Source organism: Festucalex cinctus, chromosome 21, assembly GCF_051991245.1.
Source record: "Festucalex cinctus isolate MCC-2025b chromosome 21, RoL_Fcin_1.0, whole genome shotgun sequence".
NCBI lineage: Eukaryota > Metazoa > Chordata > Actinopteri > Syngnathiformes > Syngnathidae > Festucalex > Festucalex cinctus.
This window is the reverse complement of record NC_135431.1, coordinates 4010996-4035251: the sequence shown is the minus strand read 5'-3', so window position 1 is coordinate 4035251 and position 24256 is coordinate 4010996. Positions and strand designations below refer to the sequence as shown.

Sequence of the window (24256 nt, the reverse complement as noted above, 5' to 3'; positions counted from 1 at the left end):
TCTCCCAAAAAAACGACCATGTATAGTAAGGCATTTTTTTCCCCAAAAAACGACCATGTATAGTAAGGCATTTTTTTCTCCCCCAAAAAACGACCATGTATAGTAAGGCATTTTTTTCTCCCCAAAAAAACGACCATGTATAGTAAGGCATTTTTTTTTTCCCAAAAAAACGACCATATATAGTAAGGCATTTTTTCCCCCCAAAAAAACGACCATGGCAAGGCATTGGTAAGGCATTTTTTTTCCCAAAAAAATGACCATGTATAGTAAGGCATTTTTTTCCCCAAAAAACGACCATGTAAGGCATTTTTTTTCTCCCCAAAAATGACCATGTATAGTAAGGCATTTTTTTTCCCAAAAAAACGACCATGTATAGTAAGGCATTTTTTTTCCCCAAAAAAACGACCATGTATAGTAAGGCATTTTTTTCTCCCCAAAAAAACGACCATGTATAGTAAGGCATTTTTTTCTCCCCCCAAAAACGACCATGTATAGTAAGGCATTTTTTTCTCCCCAAAAAAACGACCATGTATAGTAAGGCATTTTTTCCCCCCAAAAAACGACCATGTATAGTAAGGCATTTTTTTCCCCCCAAAAAACGACCATGTATAGTAAGGCATTTTTTTTTCTCCCAAAAAAACGACCATGTATAGTAAGGCATTTTTTTCCCAAAAAAACGACCATGTATAGTAAGGCATTTTTTTCTCCCCCAAAAAACGACCATGTATAGTAAGGCATTTTTTTCTCCCCAAAAAAACGACCATGTATAGTAAGGCATTTTTTTTTTCCCAAAAAAACGACCATATATAGTAAGGCATTTTTCCCCCCAAAAAAACGACCATGGCAAGGCATTGGTAAGGCATTTTTTTTCCCAAAAAAATGACCATGTATAGTAAGGCATTTTTTCCCCAAAAAACGACCATGTAAGGCATTTTTTTTCTCCCCAAAAATGACCATGTATAGTAAGGCATTTTTTTCCCAAAAAAACGACCATGTATAGTAAGGCATTTTTTTTCTCCCAAAAAAACGACCATGTATAGTAAGGCATTTTTTTTCCCAAAAAAACGACCATGTATAGTAAGGCATTTTTTCCCCCCCAAAAAACGACCATGGCAAGGCATTGGTAAGGCATTTTTTTCCCAAAAAAATGACCATGTATAGTAAGGCATTTTTTTCCCCAAAAAACGACCATGTAAGGCATTTTTTTTCTCCCAAAAAACGACCATGTATAGTAAGGCATTTTTTTTTCCCCAAAAAACGACCATGTATAGTAAGGCATTTTTTTCTCCCCAAAAAAACGACCATGTATAGTAAGGCATTTTTTTTTTCCCAAAAAAACGACCATATATAGTAAGGCATTTTTTCCCCCCAAAAAAACGACCATGGCAAGGCATTGGTAAGGCATTTTTTTTCCCAAAAAAATGACCATGTATAGTAAGGCATTTTTTTCCCCAAAAAACGACCATGTAAGGCATTTTTTTCTCCCCAAAAATGACCATGTATAGTAAGGCATTTTTTTTCCCAAAAAAACGACCATGTATAGTAAGGCATTTTTTTTCCCCAAAAAAACGACCATGTATAGTAAGGCATTTTTTTCTCCCCAAAAAAACGACCATGTATAGTAAGGCATTTTTTCCCCCCAAAAAAACGACCATGTATAGTAAGGCATTTTTTTCTCCCCAAAAAAACGACCATGTATAGTAAGGCATTTTTTTCCCAAAAAAACGACCATGTATAGTAAGGCATTTTTTTTCTCCCAAAAAAACGACCATGTATAGTAAGGCATTTTTTTTCCCAAAAAAACGACCATGTATAGTAAGGCATTTTTTCCCCCCCAAAAAACGACCATGGCAAGGCATTGGTAAGGCATTTTTTTCCCAAAAAAATGACCATGTATAGTAAGGCATTTTTTTCCCCAAAAAACGACCATGTAAGGCATTTTTTTTCTCCCAAAAAACGACCATGTATAGTAAGGCATTTTTTTTTCCCCAAAAAAACGACCATGTATAGTAAGGCATTTTTTTTCTCCCAAAAAAACAACCATGTATAGTAAGCCATTTTTTTTCCCAAAAAAACGACCATGTATAGTAAGGCATTTTTTTTCCCCAAAAAAACGACCATGTATAGTAAGGCATTTTTTTCTCCCCAAAAAAACGACCATGTATAGTAAGGCATTTTTTTTCCCCCAAAAAAACGACCATGTATAGTAAGGCATTTTTTTCTCAAAAAAACGACCATGTATAGTAAGCCATTTTTTTTTCTCCCAAAAAAACGACCAAGGCATTTTTTTTCTCCCAAAAAAACGACCATGTATAGTAAGGCATTTTTTTCCCAAAAAACGACCATGTATAGTAAGGCATTTTTTTCCCCAAAAAAAACGACCATGTATAGTAAGGCATTTTTTTTTTCCCAAAAAAACGACCATGTATAGTAAGGCATTTTTTTCTCCCCCAAAAAACGACCATGTATAGTAAGGCATTTTTTTCCCCAAAAAAACGACCATGTATAGTAAGGCATTTTTTTTCCCAAAAAAACCACCATGGATAGTAAGGCATTTTCCCCCCCCCCAAAAAAAAAATGCGGGAAAAAAAATGCCTTGGGTGGAAAAAAAATGCCTTACTATACATGGTTGTTTTTTTTTTGGGTGGAAAAAAAATGCCTTACTATACATGGTCGTTTTTTTGGGGGAAAAAATGCCTTACTATACATGGACGTTTTTTTGGGAGAAAAAAAAATGCTTTACTATACATGGACGTTTTTTTGGGAGAAAAAAAAATGCTTTACTATACATGGTCGTTTTTTGGGGTTAAAAAATGCCTTACTATACATGGTCGTTTTTTGGGGGAGAAAAAAAAAATGCCTTACTATACATGGTCGTTTTTTTGTGAGAAAAAAAAGCCTTACTATACATGGTCGTTTTTTTGGGGAGAAAAAAATGCCTTACGATACTTGGTCGTTTTTTCGGGGAGAAAAAAAAATGCCTTACTATACATGGTCGTTTTTTTGGGAGAAAAAAAATTGCCTTACTAAACATGGTCGTTTTTTTGGGGGAAAAAAATGCCTTACTATACATGGTTGTTTTTTTGGGGAGAGAAAAAAAATGGCTTACTATACATGGTTGTTTTTTTGGAAGAAAAAAAAATGCCTTACTATACATGGTCGTTTTTTTTGGGAGAAAAAAAAAGAGCCTTACTATACATGGTCGTTTTTTTGGGAGAAAAAAAATGCCTTACTATACATGGTCGTTTTTTGGGGGAGAAAAAAACTCCTTACTATACATGGTCGTTTTTTTTGGGAGAAAAAAAATGCCTTACTATACATGGTCGTTTTTTTTGGGAGAGAAAAAAAATGCCTTACTATACATGGTTGTTTTTTTTGGGAGAAAAAATACCTTACTATACATAGTCGTTTTTTTTGGGAGAAAAAAAAAGCCTTACTATACACGGTCGTTTTTTGGGAGAGAAAAAAATGCCTTACTATACATGGTCGTTTTTTTGGGAGAAAAAAAAAGCCTTACTATATCCATGGTCGTTTTTTAGGGAGAAAAAATACCTTACTATACATGGTCGTTTTTTAGGGAGAAAAAAAATGCCTTACTATACATGGTTGTTCTTTTTTGGGAGAAAAAATGCCTTACTATACATGGTCGTTTTCCTGGGAGAGAAAAAAATGCCTTACTATACATGGTCGTTTTTTTTGGGAGAAAAAATACCTTACTATACATGGTCGTTTTCCTGGGAGAGAAAAATAATGTCTTACTGTACATGGTCGTTTTTTTGGGGGGAAAAAATGCCTTACTATACATGGACGTTTTTTTGGGAGAAAAAAAAATGCTTTACTATACATGGACGTTTTTTTGGGAGAAAAAAAAATGCTTTACTATACATGGTCGTTTTTTGGGGTTAAAAAATGCCTTACTATACATGGTCGTTTTTTTGGGGAGAAAAAAATGCCTTACGATACTTGGTCGTTTTTTCGGGGAGAAAAAAAAATGCCTTACTATACATGGTCGTTTTTTGGGGGGAAAAAAATGCCTTACTATACATGGTTGTTTTTTTGGGGAGAGAAAAAAAATGGCTTACTATACATGGTTGTTTTTTTGGAAGAAAAAAAAATGCCTTACTATACATGGTCGTTTTTTTTGGGAGAAAAAAAAAGAGCCTTACTATACATGGTCGTTTTTTTGGGAGAAAAAAAATGCCTTACTATACATGGTCGTTTTTTGGGGGAGAAAAAAACTCCTTACTATACATGGTCGTTTTTTTTGGGAGAAAAAAAATGCCTTACTATACATGGTCGTTTTTTTTGGGAGAGAAAAAAAATGCCTTACTATACATGGTTGTTTTTTTTGGGAGAAAAAATACCTTACTATACATAGTCGTTTTTTTTGGGAGAAAAAAAAAGCCTTACTATACACGGTCGTTTTTTGGGAGAGAAAAAAATGCCTTACTATACATGGTCGTTTTTTTGGGAGAAAAAAAAAGCCTTACTATATCCATGGTCGTTTTTTAGGGAGAAAAAATACCTTACTATACATGGTCGTTTTTTAGGGAGAAAAAAAATGCCTTACTATACATGGTTGTTCTTTTTTGGGAGAAAAAATGCCTTACTATACATGGTCGTTTTTTGGGGAGAAAAAAATGCCTTACTATACATGGTCGTTTTTTTTGGGAGAAAAAATACCTTACTATACATGGTCGTTTTCCTGGGAGAGAAAAATAATGTCTTACTATACATGGTCGTTTTTTTTGGGAGAAAAAATACCTTACTATACATGGTCGTTTTCCTGGGAGAGAAAAATAATGTCTTACTATACATGGTCGTTTTTTTGGGGGGGAAAAATGCCTTACTATACATGGTCGTTTTTTGGGGGAGAAAAAAATGCCTTACTATACATGGTCGTTTTTTGGGGAGAAAAAAATGCCTTACTATACATGGTCGTTTTTTGGGGAAAAAAATGCCTTACTATACATGGTCGTTTTTTGGGAGAAAAAAAATGCCTTACTATACATGGTCGTTTTTTTGGGAGAAAAAAAAAGCCTTACTATATCCATGGTCGTTTTTTAGGGAGAAAAAATACCTTACTATACATGGTCGTTTTTTAGGGAGAAAAAAAATGCCTTACTATACATGGTTGTATTTTTGGGGAGAAAAAAATGCATTACTATACATGGTCGTTTTTTGGGGGAGAAAAAAAAAATGCCTTACTATACATGGTCGTTTTTTTGGGAGAAAAAAAAGCCTTACTATACATGGTCGTTTTTTTGGGGGAAAAAAATGCCTTACTATACATGGTTGTTTTTTGGGGGAGAGAAAAAAAATGGCTTACTATACATGGTTGTTTTTTTGGGAGAAAAAAAAATGCCTTACTATACATGGTCGTTTTTTTGGGTCGAAAAAAAATGCCTTACTATACATGGTCGTTTTTTTTGGGGGTGGAAAAAAAATGCCTTACTATAGATGGTCGTTTTTTTGGGGGGTGGAAAAAAAATGCCTTACTGTACATGGTCGTTTTTTGGGGGAGAAAAAAAATGCCTTACTATACATGGTCGTTTTTTTGGGGAGAAAAAAAATGCCTTATGGTCTTATGGTCCTAATGGTCTTATTTTTATCATTATTAAAAACGCCTTACTATAGATGGTCTTTTTTTTAATCATTATTAAAAAATGCCTTACTATACATGGTCATTTTTTTTGGGTGGAAAAAAAATGCCTTACTATGCATGGTCGTTTTTTTGGGGGGTGGAAAAAAATGCCTTACTATACATGGTCATTTTCTTGGGAGAAAAAAAATGCCTTACTATACATGGTCATTTTTTGGGGAGAAAAAAAATGCCTTACTATACATGGTCGTTTTTTTGGGGAAAAAAAATGCCTTACTATACATGGTCGTTTTTTTGGGAGAAAAAAAAAAGCCTTACTATACATGGTCGTTTTTTTGGTGAGAAAAAAATGCCTTACTATACATGGTCGTTTTTTTTGGGAGAGAAAAAAATGCCTTACTATACATGGTCGTTTTTTTGGGGAGAGAAAAAAAATGGCTTACTATACATGGTTGTTTTTTTTTTGGGAGAAAAAAAAATGCCTTACTATACATGGTCGTTTTTTGGGGGAGAAAAAAATGCCTTACTATACATGGTCTTTTTTTGGGAGAAAAAAAAAAGCCTTACTATATACATGGTCGTTTTTTAGGGAGAAAAAATACCTTACTATACATGGTTGTTTTTTTTTGGGAGAAAAAAAAAATGTATAGTAAGACATTCTTTAAAAAACAAAACAACAACAACAAAAAACGACCATGTATAGTAAGCCTTTCTTAAAAAACAAAAAAAACAAAAACTACTATGTATAGTAAGGCATCCCCCCCCCCCCCCCCCCCAAAAAAAAAAAAAACGATCATGTATAGTAAGGCATTTTTTATTTTAAAGTACCTGTTTTTTTTTTTTTTTTTTTTTTTTATACAACCATTTATAGTAAGGTGTTAGTTTAAAAATAAACAAAACACCTTCCTACAAATGGTCATTAAAAAAAATGCCTTACTCAAGATGGTTGTTTTAAAAACAAACACTTTGCACGACTGACTAGACATGGTCCTTTTTTTGAGAAAGAAATGCCTTACTATACATGGTCGTTTAAAAAAAAAAAAATCTACTTTGCTATACATGGTTGTATTAAAAAGTAATGCCTTACTCTACACGCCTGACTATATTTGGTCCTTTTGTTTTTTGTTTTTCTCGAGAAAAAAAAAAAAAAAAAACACCTAATAGTTGTTTTATATATTCACTATACATGGTCGTTTTAAAAAAAAAAAAAAACATCTTACTCTACTTCGTCATTTTTTTTTTAAACAAGTCTTTCAATACATCATGCCATTTAAAAATGTCTTACTATGCATCATATCATTTAAGGTTTCAAATTGGGTTGTGGCTTTCAAGCTTGTAATTCTAGAGGTATGGGTCTTAAAATAAGGCCTTTGGTTCATGTTTCTTTTGTAGCCTTTTAGCATGTCGCTAATGCTCACAATTGATTCATGTGACAGAACCACTGCTCGGCGGTGGCGGAGTCGGCAGTCATCGGCTGCTCACATCACATCAAAGGCCAAGGTGAGCCAAGCACAGTCGCACACGCCTCCAAACACGGATTGACGCTCTGCCGGATCTCTTCCACTTGTCCTGACGTCCGTCCTCTTTGCAGGCGTGTACGCGTTTGTGGTCCTCAAGCAGGACGCCCAAGAAGCGGACCTCGCCTCACAGATCAACAGCAGCGTCTCCAACAAGATCGCCAAGTACGCCTGCCCCGACCACATCCAGGTTCGTTTGCAAAGCTGAACATTCATTTCGTTTGTACTCTCACTCAATTTAAGTTGGAAGACAAATCCGTTTTTCTCCATTGAAACCACTTGAAATGGCTTGCGGTCCATTTCAAGGCATCAAAGAGTAGTACCAGCATTACAAAAAAAAAAAAAAAAAAAGTATAGTAACACATTTTTTTTTCTCCAAAAAAATGTATAGTAAAGCATTTTTTTTTTCTCTAAAAAAAAAAAAAAGAAAAATTTTCCCATTGAACCCACTTGAAATGGCCGCAGTCCATTCCATGACATCAAAGAATAGTACCAACATTTTTTTTGGAGAAATAAATAAATAAATAAAACACACAGGACTGGCTGTTATGATAAAAACATGTCAGATCGAAAAACAACAACTTGGTTACTATGGAGGACCAAAACTGCACAAATTAAAAATAAGTTAAAATAAGAATAGATATAAAAACTATGTTTAAAATAACTATATATAAAGTAAAAATAAATGCAAAAATAAATGATTCAAAAAATTAAAATAAACATTTATTTTTATTTTTTGAATGTCATTTTTACATGTATTTATTTATGGATACATGTTTTGTTTTTATTTCCATTTATATCTATTTTTTGTATTTATGAATTATATATTTTTATATCCATTTATTTAATCTTTTATTTTGAATTTTGGCAGTTTCGGTCCTGAACAGCTGAAAGTGCATTTGGCAAGATTGGCTCTCCTTGCCCACGTGGTCATGGCATTACAGTTCCCTAATTGCAACATTTCCCCCCCCCCCTAACTTCACTTGGGTGAGAGCATAACTGAAATTAGCGGAAACTCAATTTTTTTTTACCACATGAATTGTGACAAACGGGAAATCAGAATTTTTTTATTTTGTTTTTGTGGCAGTTTGTCCAGCGGCTCCCAAAGACGCGCTCGGGCAAAATCATGCGCCGCGTTCTGCGCAAGGTGGTGGAGCGAGACCTGGACGGCCTGGGTGACCTCAGCACGCTGGACGACCCCGCCGCCGTGCAGGAGATCATCCAAGGTCACCGCGACCTCTGCGCCAAACAACAAGAGCAGCAGCAGCCATGAAGGTGGAAAATGAAGATTTTTTTTGCAAGGGCTTGTGTTTTTAGAAAAACATTTTTAATCGCTTTAATGAAATCACACAAGTGGATGACAACATTGCAAACTGTAAACAATCCACTTGAGCCTCACCTGGAGGCACTTTTGACTGCTCATTTGTTTGAAAGGAAGGCCAGCTGCACCAAGGTCAAACGTTTTGGTGTTAATTCCTGAACGAACGAATGAACCCTAAAATGGAGTCACCTGCTTCAAATGTCTGTGGAGTGTACAAGATGGACGACGGGAAACGTGGGCGGAGTGTTTTTGGTCACATGACGTCCTCTCGGAGACCCCCGCCGGGGCCTTTGATTCGGCTCAACTCCCAGCGGCCGCCGCCGCACAGTTTGAGCTGGACGTGGTGGTGCTGCGGACGACAGGAAGAAGCAAGTCAGCACAACCGCGTTAGCAAACGTTGTTCAATCATATTTGACATATTATTATGCAAGTGGTTCACAACATGGCGGACATGATTTACTGGACTGGACTTAAAATGCAGGCGAATTCAATTTTTGAGCGTCTCTGCACATTTCAATGCACACTTGGTCAATGTTCGTTACGCCTTTCTGTAACTCTTCCAGTCTCGCTGTTTAAAGGATGCGATGACATCTGGCACGCAATCCATTTTTGGCTGATTACGCACCTTTTAAGACCAACGTATTTTACTCAAACTATTTTGGACAATTATTTTTAAAAGTATTCAATTTGATTGAATAAAAACAATTTAACTGCTCATCATTTTAATTTAATAAACTATGTCCAACAGCTGCAAAAATAAACTACATTTTTCCACAAAACTCCAATTGTGTCAATTACATTCAAAATCTAGTTTATTTGTACATTTTGTTAGTTTTCATCTTGACAAATGAATAAATGATAAATTGTAACGAAATTAAATTACCACAAATTGATTCTGCCATTACATTTAAATTTATTGCAAATTTGAATGTTTTACTTAAAAAATATTTTTTATTTTTAAACATATTAAATTTGATTGAATAAAAGCTTCTTTTTTTTTTTACTGCTTGTCATTTTAATTTAATAAACTATGTTCGACAACTATAAAAATAAATTACATTCATTTTTTATTTGTAAATTTTATCTTGACAAATAAATGAATAAATGATCAATTTTAAGTACAAAATTAATTTACCACAAATTGATTCTGCCATTACATTTAAATTTATTGCAAATTTTAATGTGTTTTACTTAAAAAATATATACATTTTTATTTTTTTTTATTTTTTAAACATTCAATTTAATTGAATTAAAACAATTTAAAATGATTTTTTTTTTACTGCTCATCATTTAATTTTTTATTATTTATTTATTATTTTTATTTAATAAACTATGTTCAACAACTATAAAAAAAATAATTATTTTTCCACAAAACTGCATCAATTACATGCGGATTTAAAATTCAAAATCTAATGTATTTGTAAATTTTGTTTTCATTTTGACAAATTAATGAATCAATGATAAAGTATAAGTACAAAATTAATTTACCACAAATCGATTCTGCCATTACATTTAAATTTACTGCAAATTTGAGTGTCTTTTACTTTAAAAAATATAAATTGTAAAATATTTTAAAAAAATTAAAAATGTCATTAAAAAAACAGCTACTTGTAAATAGTTATTTGATTGTGAACTTAATTCAAAATCTGATAAGGTCATTAAGAAATATTTAGATTTTGATTTTTACATTTGCTATTTTTATGACCTTATCAATCAATTATCACTCGCCTGTCATAGAATGTCCAAGGAAGATATATTAAAAACTACCGGAATGTAACAATGAAATGAAAGTGGACCTTTTCCAGGCTCCTGCGGTGTCCCACGCTGACCAGCGTCATGCCCAGCTGCTTGCACGTGCGATACAGTTGAGTCTCCGCCTCCTCCGTCAAGGCGCTGGTGGCCTCGTCCAACACTGGCATCAAACGCGACACGGTCAGACTTTTGGGCTTGCAACAAAATTACGTTTTTTGTTTTTGTTTTTCCCCTTTCAGCGGACTTGAACCTTACCTGCATATTTGGGCTGCAGGTAGAAGAGTCGAGCGAAACAAAGACGCTGCATCTCACCTGGAGACAGAACGTCGTACCTGCAAGCAGAATGCATCATGATGTTTTTAAGTTTAAGGTAAAAAATAAATAAATAAAATATTATATAGGAGGGCCGCGATTTTGGGGGCGGGGCTGTACTCAAGCGAATCGAGGCGAAAAATGAAATCGAGCAGTCACCAGTTCCAGTCCACCAATTCATCCAACCCGCCTGTCCGCTTCACCAGACTTGACTGGAATCAAATGCAACACAAGCAAAATGGCTGAAATATGAAATATGGATCAAAACAACAAGGAAAAGTTTAAACATTTTGCTTTAGCTTCACCAAAAAAAATAAATACAAAAATAAAAAAGTAGCTTATGTGCTTTTATATTATTTCACTAGAAAATATAACATTTAACAGAAAATAAAATTAAAATATCGAATTCTTAAATATTGCTGTTGACAATTAAAATGTTTTTACTTTTATTTTGAAAATTAAAAAAAATAAATATATATATATATATAAATATATATATATATATATATGGGTGTCAGTGGATTAAATTTTTTAAGCGTAATTAATCGCATGTTTTCAATAGTTAGCTTACATTAAATTAAATGAGTAACTTACATTCAATTAAATCTATAATGCACAATAAAATGCCCAATAAGTTTTCATACTCTTGTTAACATAAAAGAGGGGAAAATGGTAAATAAAAATATGTCATTATTTGAGACAATTATTTCATAATAAATCCTAAAAATGAGCTCAAATTATAAAGATTTGCTGTCCTATAAAAAACAGGTGTGACATTGATTTGTGTGGGTCATTTTTCTACCACTAGATGGCATAATTGCATTTGTAAGACATTAGTGACAGCTAAGTGCATTTTTCTTTTCATATTAAGAGCGATCTAATCTGGAACATGAAGTAACTTGTGAAATTCTGCACATTTTTAAAATTGTAAAATACAACTTGAGCCCAGTCTCCACAGATATATGCATTATTATTATTACTGCTAAATTTTGACGTGGATGTATCTGCTGCGTTGCAACTGGAATTCCCCCAGTTACAGGCTTTCCAAGTAAGGGGCGGTCATTAATTTAAAAAAATAATAACAAATTGTGACGATAAAGGAACTTTAAATTAATGTACTTATATTGACACCCCTACAAAAAATGCTATTTCATTTCAGATTATTTTAAAAAATAACTTCTGTTCACTGTTATGATTTTTTTTTTTTTTTTTTTTTTTTTAATGGCCACAGTCTATTCTCTATTCGCAGGATTTCTTATGAGGCCAAAAACAAACAAAACTTGCAGAATCAAACTGAGCAATTGAACTCCATGTGCAAAACTCACCACCCCCGCCAGCTCCAGAAAGGTCAGGATTCTGTCATCATCCACAGACCCTGCAGGGGCGGAAACAAAACCATGACGGAGTCGGAAGATTTGGATTTGCTTGCCGCGTCCTTGCTACCTGCTTCCGGGTAGATGTCCTTGAGCGGGTAGATGACCTGTGAGGAGATCACGTTGTGTCATTCAGGTTTCGATTGTGCCCGATTTCTCAAGGCGTGTGAATAGTGGGGGGTTACCTGCTCACGCAGCGTGCCGTCGGTCAGGTAGGGCTTTTGGGGCAGGAAGAGGGTTCCTCTGGGTCCGAAGCACGTGGTCATTTGGACGTAACCTGAGCAACACAACACAACCATCACAACAACTTTTTGATTTCACCCGCAAGTCCGCCGACAGAATTTCTGCTCTCGACGTAAACGAGCTGTTGACTTCTCACCGCTGTCGGCCTCCCACAGCCGGTTGAGGACCCTCAAGAGGGAGGTCTTGCCCGTGCCGGTGTTGCCCACCACCAGCAGGTGCGTCCCCTCGCTGACAATCAGGCTCAGGTCCTCCACCAGCAGCTGCTCCGAGTAGGGCGACTTGTAGGACAGGTGGTCCACCACGAAGGCCGTTTCCACGGGGCCCCCGTGCACGTTCAAGTCACTGAAGCGCAAAAAATAAAATAAAAACACATCCAGCTTTATTTCTACTTTGTGGCGTGTGGCAAGGTTTAGGTGATATTATTTTTATTTATTATATGTTTTAATCAATGCATTGTGGTATTAATTCATTTTAATTAAAAGAAATACAATGTTTTACATAATTTCAAAATAAAAGAAAGTGGTTTTATTTAAGTTGAGGGAAGACTTTTTTTCACACACAAAAAAAAGAAAAAAAAACAGAATTCACAGCCATAACTTAAGCCACAAAAAAGCAAAAAAAACACATCTAGGTATTTCTCTATTTTCTAATTTGGTGTTTTTCCCACTGTCCATCTATCTCACAATTTGGTCTTTTTTTTAATTATTATTTTTTTTGCTTAAAAAAATAAAAATAAATATTTGCCATGTGCTCTTGGATAAATTAAAAACTTATTTGACAAAAATTATGATAAGTATTTATTTTATTATATATTAGTGGCTGCTGAATAAAAGGTATGTTTTTTCTTATTATTATTATTTCTTATTATCAACATCATCATCATCATTATCAATTATTATAATTCCATTTATTTTTCTTGTGTTTAATATATGTAAAAAAAAAAAAAAGATAAAATGCGGAAATACTTGTTAACTTGTATGTGTTTTGGTTGGATGCATTTAAAAATATTTCATACATACACATACATACAAAAGTGTTTCCAGCAAGTGCATGCAGATATGAGATTTTTTGGGTTATTTTTGTCCAATCAGATTTCAGCTTCCACGTGTTGCCATGAAGTAAACGGCAAAACCCGCGTGCTTCTCCGCACCCACTCACCTGTCAAAGTCGTAGCTTTCCCCCGAGGCCGGGTCGTAGTCGCACTGCTGGCGAAGGACGTCGTCCATCACCTCCCTCAGCTCGCCGATCCTCAACAAACGCGCACGCAAAGTCAGGCAGAGTTGCTTCAGTTCAACAAGCGCGTTTCAAGCACGCGTGTTTTCCGCTTACCTGTGCGTGTATCCGGCCACGTCGGACAGCGTGCTGGACAAGTCGATGAGCTGCGTGAAGCCGTTGATCAGGTAGATGCACACGAAGGCGTTCTGCGGGCAAACCAGAACAAACTTCACACTTGCAAGTGAGCAGGAGCAGACTTTTGTTTGTGTAAGGCAAAGCTTGTGCTGCCACCTGGTGGCCACTTCACCCACTTCAACAACATGAGCTCAAACCTACAATTGAGTTTACTTTCAATTTTGTGAGATTTTTAAATAATTGTAGTCAAAACAAAAAAAAAATTATTTGTCAGCATTTATTTACTTGGAATTTTTATTTAATTTTGTTTTTATTCAATGCATAGAAAATATATTTTGGTATTATTTATTTTAATTAAAACAAAAGTTTTACATCATTTCAAAATAAAAAAATGGTTCTTTTTAAGTTAAGAGAAGACTTTTTTTCACAAAATAAAAAAAAATATTCATCTCAGTGTGTTAAGTGTTTTTTGGGGCTTTTGTTAAAAGTGTGAAGAAAATCTATAAGAATAGTGAATAATTGTGTGAATTTTATTTTTAATCAAAGAAAGCCAAACATGTTTTTATTTTTATTATTTTATTTAACACAAAAATATTCTCTGGTCGAGCTGCACAGTACGTAGCCGACAAAAGTGAGTGTAGATACAAATATTTTTTTCTGTGTGCTATAATGTAGAATTCAACTGTGAAAATATTTTGCCCAACAAAGCCTGACTTCATTTTTTTTTTTTTTTTAAAGAAGCTGACGCAAGTTTTGTCTCAGCTGTGGAAGTTGTAAAAAAAGGAAGTGTATTTTTTGTTACCCTGCTGATGAGCGCGCTGAGCTCGCCGGGCGTCAGGCCGTCGTAGAGGCCGCCGAAAATGGGGATGGCGATGATGATGTAGCTGAGGAAGCCGCCCAGGTAGTCGAAGGTGTTCACCCCAACTACACAACGCACGACGTCATCGCATCCGCTGCGCGAATGTGCAGACGTGCGTGCGCGTTCTTACTGTAAAGCCACAACTCTTTGTTGATGAGGCTGCGCTGAGTGTGCAGCAAAGTCTGCAGGCGTCTGTCGGTCCTCATGTGCTCCACTTTGCCAGCCCTGCAAAAACGCAACATTGCAAAAATATGAAGCAAAAAGCGTGACAAGGAAGTTAACTATTCTCCATATATGTCAGGAATGCACAAAAATTGAGGAGCAACTCGCCTGTAAAAAGCCGCCGACTCGGCGTTGACTCGGATCTGCATGTGCTTGAACCTGCGCTCGGGAAGGAGAACAAGACCATCAAAAACAAAACAAACAAAAAAACAAAAAAAACTGCTGCTTGCATATTTTCAACACATTTGTAATATTTTCAATTATTTACATTTTATTTATTTGACCTAAATTATTCTATTAGAATATTTGCTATATATCTCCTTGAATATATTCATATTTTATTGACTTCCAATAATATATTATTTAGCGCTGTCAATGGATTACATTTTTTAATCAGATTAAATCACATCTTAGAATTTTCATCAACATTTCTAATCAGTTACTTACTTGCAAAAAAGAAAATGGGGGGAAAAAAAAACGACCCTGAGAGTTTGACGTAAACAAATATCCGGAATGTCATACACAAACATTTATTAAATGCATGTAGTTATGTTTATTGCTCAAACAACCCACGCCACCTTTAATGTCAAGGATCATCTGCGGTCCAAATTAATGGTGTGATTAATCTGCGGTAATAATATGATTAATGTAACTTAAAATTGTGATGAAATAATTAGTTAACGCTTTAACTTTGACAGCAGTAATAGTATTTGAATATTGACTTTCAATAATATATTATTTGAATATCTCCAATGTACTTTCATCACCATTTACATGCATTTATATTTTGCTCATTATTAGACACTGATTTAATTTATGTTAGCTCGTACTTTTACTTTTTAAAATCATTTTAAATGCTGGATTATTCAATCAAAATTCCAATTTTTCTCAGTCCTGCTTTCTAATTGAAAGGGAACAGTTACAGTCATGTTGTTGTTGGGAAATTTGAAGTGCCCTTCAGGAACGCGCGTTCGTTTCCTGCGTCATTTCCGGGAAGGCCGAGAGCCAAGATTGAGCAGATGCTTCCCGTCTGACAAAAACTCCACCGATTGTTGACCACAATCGGCCGCACTTGCTTCCAACTGAAAACGCGCCAACGTGCGCAAAGCGTCTTGAGTTGACGTCAGGTCAAGTATGCGGCTACCTGAAGTCGCCCTCCAGTTTCTCCTGCTCAAAAAGCGTGGACACGATGGGCCCCATCAGGATTTTGTTGGCCAGCGTGCCCACCACGAAGTAGGCAAAGATGCTCACCGGACCCATCCAGCCCGTGCTGAGAGGAAAGAAAACTAAATTGTGATGATGTCATCAAACATATTAAGTGACACGCCACAGGCTTTCAGATGGAAATTAGGTGACATTTCGCCCTTCAACTGATTTTTCACATATGAAGCTAGTTATTGCATTTCATTTTATTTTTAACTTAACAAAATAGATGTAATCAAAAATAAAAAATAAATAAAAAATTAAAATATGATCAAGTTTGAACTAGTTCCAAATGTCAAATGATGTAATTTGAAAATCAAATCGGAAAGGTTACAAAATTGACCAAACTAATTCCTTTTTTTTTTAAGGGATACTTGACTCATCGTGCCATTTTCAGCAGTAAAACTTAATATTTTGTCTATAATTAATGTGGTAACTTCATCATTTTTCATGTACAATTAACACCTTTAAAAAGTATTTTTTCTACTTGCTGTCGACTGATGACATCACCTGTGCCGATGAAGTAACGGCCAATCATGGTTCAGTATACTGACCCAACCCAGGAAACAGGTGAGCCATGATTGGCCATTACTTCATCAGCACAGGTGATGAAAAATTACTTTTTAAAGGTATTAATTGTACATGAAAAATAATGACGTTACCACAATTATAGACAAAACTTTAACTTTTTACTGCTGAAAATGGCTCAATGAGTCAAGTATCCCTTTAAGCCTCAAAGTTTTTTTTTATTTTTTATTTTTTTTACCTTGACTGACAAAATTGAGCCTCCCAAACTGTATTTTTTTTATAATAAATCACAAAAAGTTACAACAGGGCTGTTTGTGTGCATGAAAGGTTTCGCTTTACCTGACAGATTTATTTATTTTATTTTTTTTTGCAGAAATCTAACAAAATTGACAGAAATTGAGCCACCCTAAAAGTGCAGGTTTCTTATTTTAAATATATTTTTTGAGTCAGCATATAATGTGATTTTTTTTTTTTTTTTTAAACTATTAACTTGAAAACGTTCAGTTTATGCAGAAGCATAATGAAATTGCCAAAAATGGACTTGCCAAAAAGTGGAGTTGTTTTTCTATTTTTAGAACGGGCTCCACTGAATGAAACCCAACTGACGGTTAAATAAAAAGGATATTACTCAACACGAGTGATTTTATCACCTCCCTGTACTGGAAGAAGCATTTAAAAAAAAAAAAAACAAAAAAAAACGGTGCATTGTAATACGAGGACGCTTGATTTCTACCTGTAGAAGCAGTGGTAGGTGTAGTAAGCCAACGTGAAGGGCGACACGATGAGCCGACTGGCCATGGAGCTCATCTGCTTGCACAGCCTCTCCGCGTCCTGACTGATGCGCTGGTCGCTGTGCGGAAAAATAAAAACGTGATGACGCGACGACGTCAAGCATGTCGAAAGGAGCGCGGGCGATCGCTTACGGGTTGTCGATGTCCTCGCGGAGCACGTTGAGGGTGTAGTAGACTCGCCCCTGAAAGTAAGCCTTGTGCAGGCTCTCCGTCAGCGTCTTGCGCCAGTTGACGTACAGCAGGTTGGCAATGTACTGGTCCAAGCTTTTCAACTGCAGATTCAAAAAACAGTATTGAATTGAAAAGGTTCAAAGTTTAAAAAATAAAGTCAGACCGGCCTGACCGGCCGATTTTATTGACATAATTGCTGCAATTCACACACAAATGTTATGCTGGCGAAATAGAAAAATGGAAGGTAGTCAAAAGTAGCCTGAAATTCCAACTAGAAGGATTAAGGAAGTCTACAGTACGTTTCAAATGTGTGATTTGTGGCAAGGAACCATATCTGGTCAATTGAGTCAAAATGAACACCCCAATACATTACAAGTTCAACAACTGTGATTTCTTTCTATCAAGGTGACTTAAGTCAAAATGGGTGTGAAAAATAACTCACTGGAAGAAAATAGAACCGGAATTTCTACTAAGGGGCCATTTAAAAAAAAAAAAAAAAAAATCTTTAATAATTCTTTGGTGTCAACCAAGGTTATTTGAGTTAACTAAAATTAAAGAAAAAAAAAAACTAAAATTCAAAAAATGTCATTAAAATAAAAATGAAAATGCCTTTAAAAAAAAAAAAAAAAAAATCTTTAATAATTCTTTGGTGTCAACCAAGGTTATTTGAGTTAACTAAAATTAAAGAAAAAAAAAAACTAAAATTCAAAAAATGTCATTAAAATAAAAATGAAAATGCCTTTAAAAAAAAAAAAAAACTAACAAACTACATTTTATGTTTACAAAACTAACTAAAACTAACTATAATTATAGCAAAAATGTCCTTTGTTTTAGTCTTTGATAATTAATTTAATGCATGAGTCTTTTGGGATGATTTTAAATGTGATTATAAGAACATTTATTTTGGTATTGATATTATGAATAAGGTGAAAAGAAAGTATGTCACACGTAAGTCACCATGGCGGGGTTTTTTTTTTTAATATTGTGCACAATACACTTAAAAAAATAAAAAATTAAAAAAATAAATTATAGCAAAAATGTCCTTCGTTTTAGTCTTTGGTAATTAATTTAGTGCATGAGCCTTTGGGGATTATTTTAAATGTCATTTTAAGTAGATTTATTTTGATATTAACAAGAATAAGGCCGTTTGAAAGTATATCACAGAAGTGACATCATCTGGCGGCAGCCAATAGAAAAGCACCTTCAGATGACATCGCTCCTATGGTGTTTTTTAAATATTGTGCATAAGTAATAATTAAAAAAAAACTTAATACTGAAACTAACGAACAAAAAAATAATTCAAACTAAAAAAAAAAAATAAAAAAAAATCAAAACGAAATAAAAACTAACAAATGAAAATTCCAAAACTAATGATAACCCCGGTGTCAACTGACGACATCTCGACGTCAAGGAGGTCCATTGAAGTGAGTTGAGGAGTTTCATTTAAACAAGTAAACAACTTTGCCACCACCTTGTGGTATCTACAGGCAATTACAATTTTTCTTTCCCCCCTCAATCTACATTGCACGTGCTCATCTGAAGCGTGGACTTACAGTGGAGTTGAGCACAATGAGGATCATGGCGGTGAGCAGCAAGTTCTTGAAGGTCTTGTTGTCCTTGTCGGCCAGCACGTTGTAGAAGCGACTGGGGAGGACGCCCACTTGGTAAATGATCAGCTGCTCTGGTTTGAGGAGGACGGAAGAAAGAGAGAGAAAAAAAAAAGATGTGTTAGCACCTCATTAAATAAAAAGAGAGCTCATCAAAGTCAGGCAAAGGTTCGAAGGTAAAAGGTCAGACGCAGACAATGCGTTTCGCAAACGCTATCAGCGGCGCGCTTGCGCAAACCGCACGATGGCGAAAACATGTTGATGGTGACAAACAGTCGACAAACAATAAGAAATTTGTGCATGTTGAAGCATTGCAACAATCTGATTGGACACAAAAAGACTACTCGTAGTTTCTTTTTTTTTTAAGGGAACTTTTTATTTTGCAAATTTGCTTGTTATCTGTCAAAATGATGTTAATAACATACAAAAAAAATTTACATCAAAATGACAAGAAAAATTAAAAGTTCTGCCTATTTCACAGAAGAGTAAGAATTATTTTAAAATATATTTTTTCTTCAGTTTTTCTTCAAAAATTGTTACTTATTTTAATATTAAAGTTTTTTTCTTATCAAATTGTTCGATTATTATTATCAGTGTGACTTTTTAAATTGGATCATCTTCCACAAAATTACTCTAAATTCTAAAATATTGCATTATTTTCCAAAATTAATCTATTTCTCATAAAAACAACGATGTTTTTTCCATGTAGATTGTGACTTTATTCTTGTAAAATGTAGATGTTTTCTTTTTAAAAAAAACAAAACACATTTTTCTCAAAATTGTTTTTCTCAATATAGGACTCCTTTATTTTTACAATTGTATATTTTTTTTAGTAGTACAATTCAATAGTATGACATTTTCCTAATAATTTCAGTTTTTCTTTTCACAGCTGTGTTTTCACTTACATTTTTTATTCTCACAAAACAATTTTTTTTTCATGTTGTGACTTTAATCTGGTAATTGCAAGACATTTTACCTTGTAAAATTGTGACTGTTATTGCAATAGAATGACTTTCTTGTGCCTTTTCATTCCCTAAATTAAGACATTTTCATATTCCTTCCCAAAGTACCATGACTTTTTTTTTTTTTTAAAATAAAACTGCATCTTATGTTTTCTCAATTAACTTCATTCTATAACATTTACTATTTGATTTTGATATAATCTGTACCATGCATTATCAAACGTTTTGAATAGACAGAAAAATTCCCCCCAATGAATTATTAAATCCCATCAACAAGATTTTTCACGTGATGTGTGACGTCACGCATTTCCTGCTTGGCAAGTTGCAAGATGTTGTTTTAAGTGAGCTGAGCTTCTTAATACCTGCTAAAGTGACTCCGAGTAGCGTGACAAACATGAGGACACTCTGGCTGCTCCATGACGGGAACAGAACCTTCTGGATTCGGCAGAACCTCCGCACGAACCTCCAGTCCAACTTTGGTCTACTGCACATTGAAACCAAACCAACCACAACTTCAGTTAAAGTGCCGTTCTTGAATGAAAAGATTAACAGCACTTGCCTTTGTGTTGTTCCTCTACCATTTGACTTCTCGAAGCGAGACATTTGTGCCAGAGGACGAGGGGGGGAAATAATCACATTTAAATTAGCTAGCTAGCTAGCTAGGTGAAGTACCTGACATATGTAGCAGTGTAAAATAACCGCATTTACACGATTTAGTGGTAGGGGTGACGTGAACATGTATCCGAAACACTCACTTAACGCTACAGTTTCAATAACTCAAAACAAAAAAACAAAAAAAGTTTGAAATTAACGCCGACATTCTGCTCCACAACGAATAGCGCGACTGCACAGTGCACACCGGTGACTGACTCGTTGCTCGCTCCAATGATTAGCCACTTCCGCCTAGAACCGGATGTTTGGAGTTTTCGAAATAAAAGTTTAATGTATCGAGAGGAGGTTAGAGATTGCCGTTTCAAACAAAGCAGCGTCATGTTAAAACCCCTGGGCATGATCTTATTTTGAAATGACTTGGTCAGAACCATCAAAAAGCCCAAAACGGGTCACAATAACTCAACTCAACTATATTTATATAGCGCTTTCAAACGGCCTGAACTGTCACAAAGCGCTTTACAGAAAGACAAAAAAAACAAACATAACATAAAACATTAACACCAATACAATACAATCACAACAAATCAACATATTTAATTTTACATTATTTTTGTATTAATGGTCGAGAAGCAGAGCACACCAGACTCCATGAGCCAATCAGCAACGTCTTTCATTGTTTTAGTATTAAATCTGAAAATGTGCCAAATTTCCCAACTCACCTTGTACACCACCGGAACATTTCTTTTGTTATATAAAAATCAGACAAAAGATGAAGTAAAGATTTTAATACACTTTAATGCAAGAACTTTCAAACAACCTGGTAATAATCAACTTTTTTTTTAATACACCGTCTTGTCCAAGATGGTACATTACATCAAAAATACTGTACTTTATATTCTAATATTTTCATGTGCCGACTTCGGAGAGCGCTCAACGTTACAGTATAATATCAGTCAAACAAAAGCGATTCAAAAAGGAAGCAAAACGACATACAATGGTGTGAAATAATAGTGGTGCTGTAATACATACTGGAAATACTTTAAAACATCATTTGGAATACGGATTCATGTTTTAGCAAACATGACTCATCGTTTGGTTTATTCATGGGAGCAAAGTGATGGTGATAAAAAAGAACAACGAAATCAGAAATGAAGATGAAGCAAAACAAAATGAACATGTGATGGTGTGGGATGGATATTTTGTATGAGTACTGAAAGAGAAGCAGTCATGTGTTTTTGGCTTCCTTCCTTCTCCAGTGTGCTCTCAAGTGCTTCTTCTTCTTTTTTTTTTTTTAGCTATTTTCATTACTTAAGTGAATAGTGCACTTTTCAGGACTATTTCCAATACAGCAGCGTCGTCATGAGAGAACTTCAAGACCCTGTTCATGAGAATTCAGAAATTTCGTTCTAAATACTGTGTTATGCATGTTTAAAGGTGATTGCTAAAAACATTTGCAAGGACTGTGAGAAGCCAATTGTTGAGAGATATCGCGTCAAACTGCTTTTCACCATTTCCCTGATTTGTTTGGGCTAAAAATGAGGCCCAGTGACACACTTTGGCATCTTAACGCAAGCCGCCCCTCCCTCACGATAAAAGAACTTGAGCGCTTTTTCAGGGGAATTTGATTGACAGTTGACATTTGAGCGGGGCGTGGTTTTAAAGTTAAGAAAATACTCACAAAGAGAAAGGGATATTGGGAAAATTCCGAATTAACCTCAAAATGCGATACTGTATTTCAGTATACTCCTTTTCAGGCAAAATACCACCAGATTTAGCCTCAGAGACGTTAGCATTTAGCGTATTGCTGCCACACCAGGAAAAAAATAAAAATAACGGGATCAATTTCACATGATTGAATGAACTTGATTTTATTTTTATTTTATTTTTTTGCAGAATGGTTTAGTCATCATGTCAAATGTATCATGTACTGTTAAATTTATCACGGATAAAAAACATGACGTATAATTATAATATATATAATAATTATAACTAGGGCTGGGTATCGATTCTCAATTTCCTCAATTCGATTTCCATTCACAAGAGTTCAGGTCAATTTGATTTTTTTTCGATGCGATTCAATTCAATCTGATATCAATTATAGCCCATCAATTCTTCTTAAAAGTCAAGGACATTGACATCAGCCAAGGATGAGATGAATAATTGTAAATATAATGTAAAAAGATTCTGAATTGTCTTAAAAGTGGACTTTCACAAATGTAACAAAAAAAAACTTTTAAATAATGTGAATAGTAAATTTTAAGAAAATCATAAGATACAAAAAAAATTGGCCTTTAAAATTCTATTTTCTTAAGAATTTATGGAAAAAAAAAGAATAATCGATTCATGGTTTTATGAAACGATATCAGGCTTGAAAAGGAAAATCGAAGCGACAGATTATTAAATTTTTTTAAACCCAGCACTAATTTTAACATGAAATTTAAGTTTATCAAATTAAAACATTAAATATATCACGTTAAAACGTCAAATTTATCACATCAAAACGTGAATTTTATCAATTTCATCATGTTCAAAGTTCTAATTTATCACGGTGAAAATTTATCACATTAAAGCATGAATTTGATCACGTGCAAACATCAATTTTATCATGTTAAAACTGATATTTACATTTTGTTTTTGTCCTGGTGTTGTCAGCATTCACCCTGTCGAGACCGGAAGGGGCAACGGTCGCAGCAGCGCACGCCGCCGACCGCCGACCGCTCACGCCAGGCCCACGAGCCGGAAGAGGAGCGGCACCACGCACATGCACGTGAATCCCACGACGCCGTAGACCACGTAGCGGTACGGCAGCTCCACCGCCATGCGCTGGCGGGCCCGCCGCACGTCGTCGGTGGGGAGCCCCGCCAGGCGGCACAGCAGCGGGATGGCGGCCGCCTTCATCAGCGCGCGGGTGAGCAGGACCACCGCCACGCCGGCGGCCGAGCGCAGCAGCGTGCGGGCCAGCGCGCCGGCGCCGGCGCCCAGCGGCGGCAGGGCCAGCGGCAGCGCCGACGGCGGCGGCTCGGCCAGCAGGCCCAGCTGGTGGTTGGCGTGGGTGGCCAGGGCGATGCCGGCCCCCGAGCCAAGCGCCTGGGCCGTGTCCCCGCGCGAGGTGCTCCACGAGTCCAGCGAGAAGGCCAGCAGGCCCCCGCTCACGTGCGACACCACGATGACCAGCGGCGCGTACGCGTGCGTCATGTAGAAGTCGTCGATCTTGTCCAGGGTTTGCCGGAAGAAGGCCAGGATGAGGAGGCTGTACAGGAAGCCCGTGATCACTTCCTGCCACACACAAAGAGCTTCACCGTCGAGGACAAATCGGACGGACGGACGTCAATTGAAAACTGGATTGACTTCAGGGAACTTTTTTTTTATTTATATGTAGATTAAAAATAAAATCTCTGGGAACACGATGCACAAAACAAAACAAAAATTTTATGTATTCTCTGGGGACGAGAATTAATAAACTTCGGCTTAATCCCGTCAGCCATTTTTCTTTTTGGACCTTTGTCCAAAAGGTAAAAAAAAAAAAAAATAATAATAATAATAGTACGTAATAATAAAAAGTTTAAGATTTCAGCAATTTTGACATTTTGAAAAACTATTTACTTTACTGTAAAAAAAAAAAAAAAAAAAAACTTTCAGTGGTTACTTTTTAAATTTTCAGTTAACTTTTTAACACATAAAAAAAAAAATACAAATGTTGGACTCAAAAGAGTTTTTTTTTTTTTTTAAGAGTAAGTCAAATCAAAAAATGTCTACAATATTTTTTCATGCGCCCCCACTTGTCTATTATACAATATTCTGATCAATTTTACATTTGTGGACTATAAATAA

General features: G+C 35.4%; 3 protein-coding genes across 7 annotated transcripts in view; 1 reads left to right on the top strand and 2 right to left on the bottom strand.

Moving 5' to 3' along the window:
* acss1 (acyl-CoA synthetase short chain family member 1) overlaps positions 1-9155 on the top strand; it is a 231509-nt gene extending 222354 nt beyond the window's left edge. For both annotated transcript variants that reach the window (XM_077511542.1, XM_077511541.1), the window contains 3 exons: positions 7039-7102; positions 7194-7309; positions 8207-9155. In XM_077511542.1, coding sequence (XP_077367668.1) covers positions 7039-7102; positions 7194-7309; positions 8207-8392 — 366 coding nt within the window. In that variant the 3' untranslated portion in view covers positions 8393-9155. The remainder of the gene's footprint in view (positions 1-7038; positions 7103-7193; positions 7310-8206) is intronic.
* On the bottom strand, positions 8171-20726 carry abcd4 (ATP-binding cassette, sub-family D (ALD), member 4). Of its 4 annotated transcripts, XR_013281408.1 has the most exons (20): positions 20373-20726; positions 20176-20297; positions 18798-18925; positions 17206-17345; positions 17016-17132; positions 15696-15821; positions 14660-14710; positions 14460-14554; positions 14273-14394; positions 13450-13541; positions 13279-13368; positions 12257-12462; positions 12063-12154; positions 11948-11984; positions 11830-11879; positions 10664-10716; positions 10448-10524; positions 10237-10352; positions 8630-8789; positions 8171-8358 (listed from the first exon to the last, which is right to left on the bottom strand). XR_013281408.1 is itself a non-coding variant. In XM_077511543.1 (19 exons), exons 1-19 carry the CDS (start codon positions 20414-20416, stop codon positions 8694-8696), a joined length of 1854 nt encoding a protein of 617 aa, XP_077367669.1. In that variant the 5' UTR covers positions 20417-20726; the 3' UTR covers positions 8425-8693. The 4 variants fall into 4 exon arrangements, 2 of the variants coding, with proteins under 2 accessions (XP_077367669.1, XP_077367670.1); XM_077511543.1 differs by lacking the exon at positions 8171-8358 and having other exon boundaries at positions 8425-8789; XM_077511544.1 differs by lacking the exons at positions 8171-8358; positions 20373-20726 and having other exon boundaries at positions 8425-8789; positions 18798-18920; positions 20176-20288.
* A 469-nt stretch (positions 20727-21195) lies between these two features.
* Positions 21196-24256, bottom strand: part of LOC144010985 (sphingosine-1-phosphate phosphatase 1-like) — a 7673-nt gene continuing 4612 nt past the window's right edge. Inside the window, exon 3 of the mRNA XM_077511545.1 lies at positions 21196-23701. Within this exon, the coding sequence (XP_077367671.1) occupies positions 23144-23701 (558 nt within the window). The 3' untranslated portion in view covers positions 21196-23143. The remainder of the gene's footprint in view (positions 23702-24256) is intronic.

Excerpts from the sequence above, each read along its gene's own strand:
- abcd4 (XM_077511543.1), bottom strand. The coding sequence starts at position 20,416 with ATGTCTCGCTTCGAGAAGTCAAATGGTAGAGGAACAACACAAAG. Across the intron at positions 14,711-15,695 it reads AAACTGGAGGGCGACTTCAG|GTTCAAGCACATGCAGATCC; the intron begins GTAGCCGCATAC and ends TCCCGAGCGCAG. Across the intron at positions 13,542-14,272 it reads TCAGCGCGCTCATCAGCAGG|AACGCCTTCGTGTGCATCTA; the intron begins GTAACAAAAAAT and ends GTTTGCCCGCAG.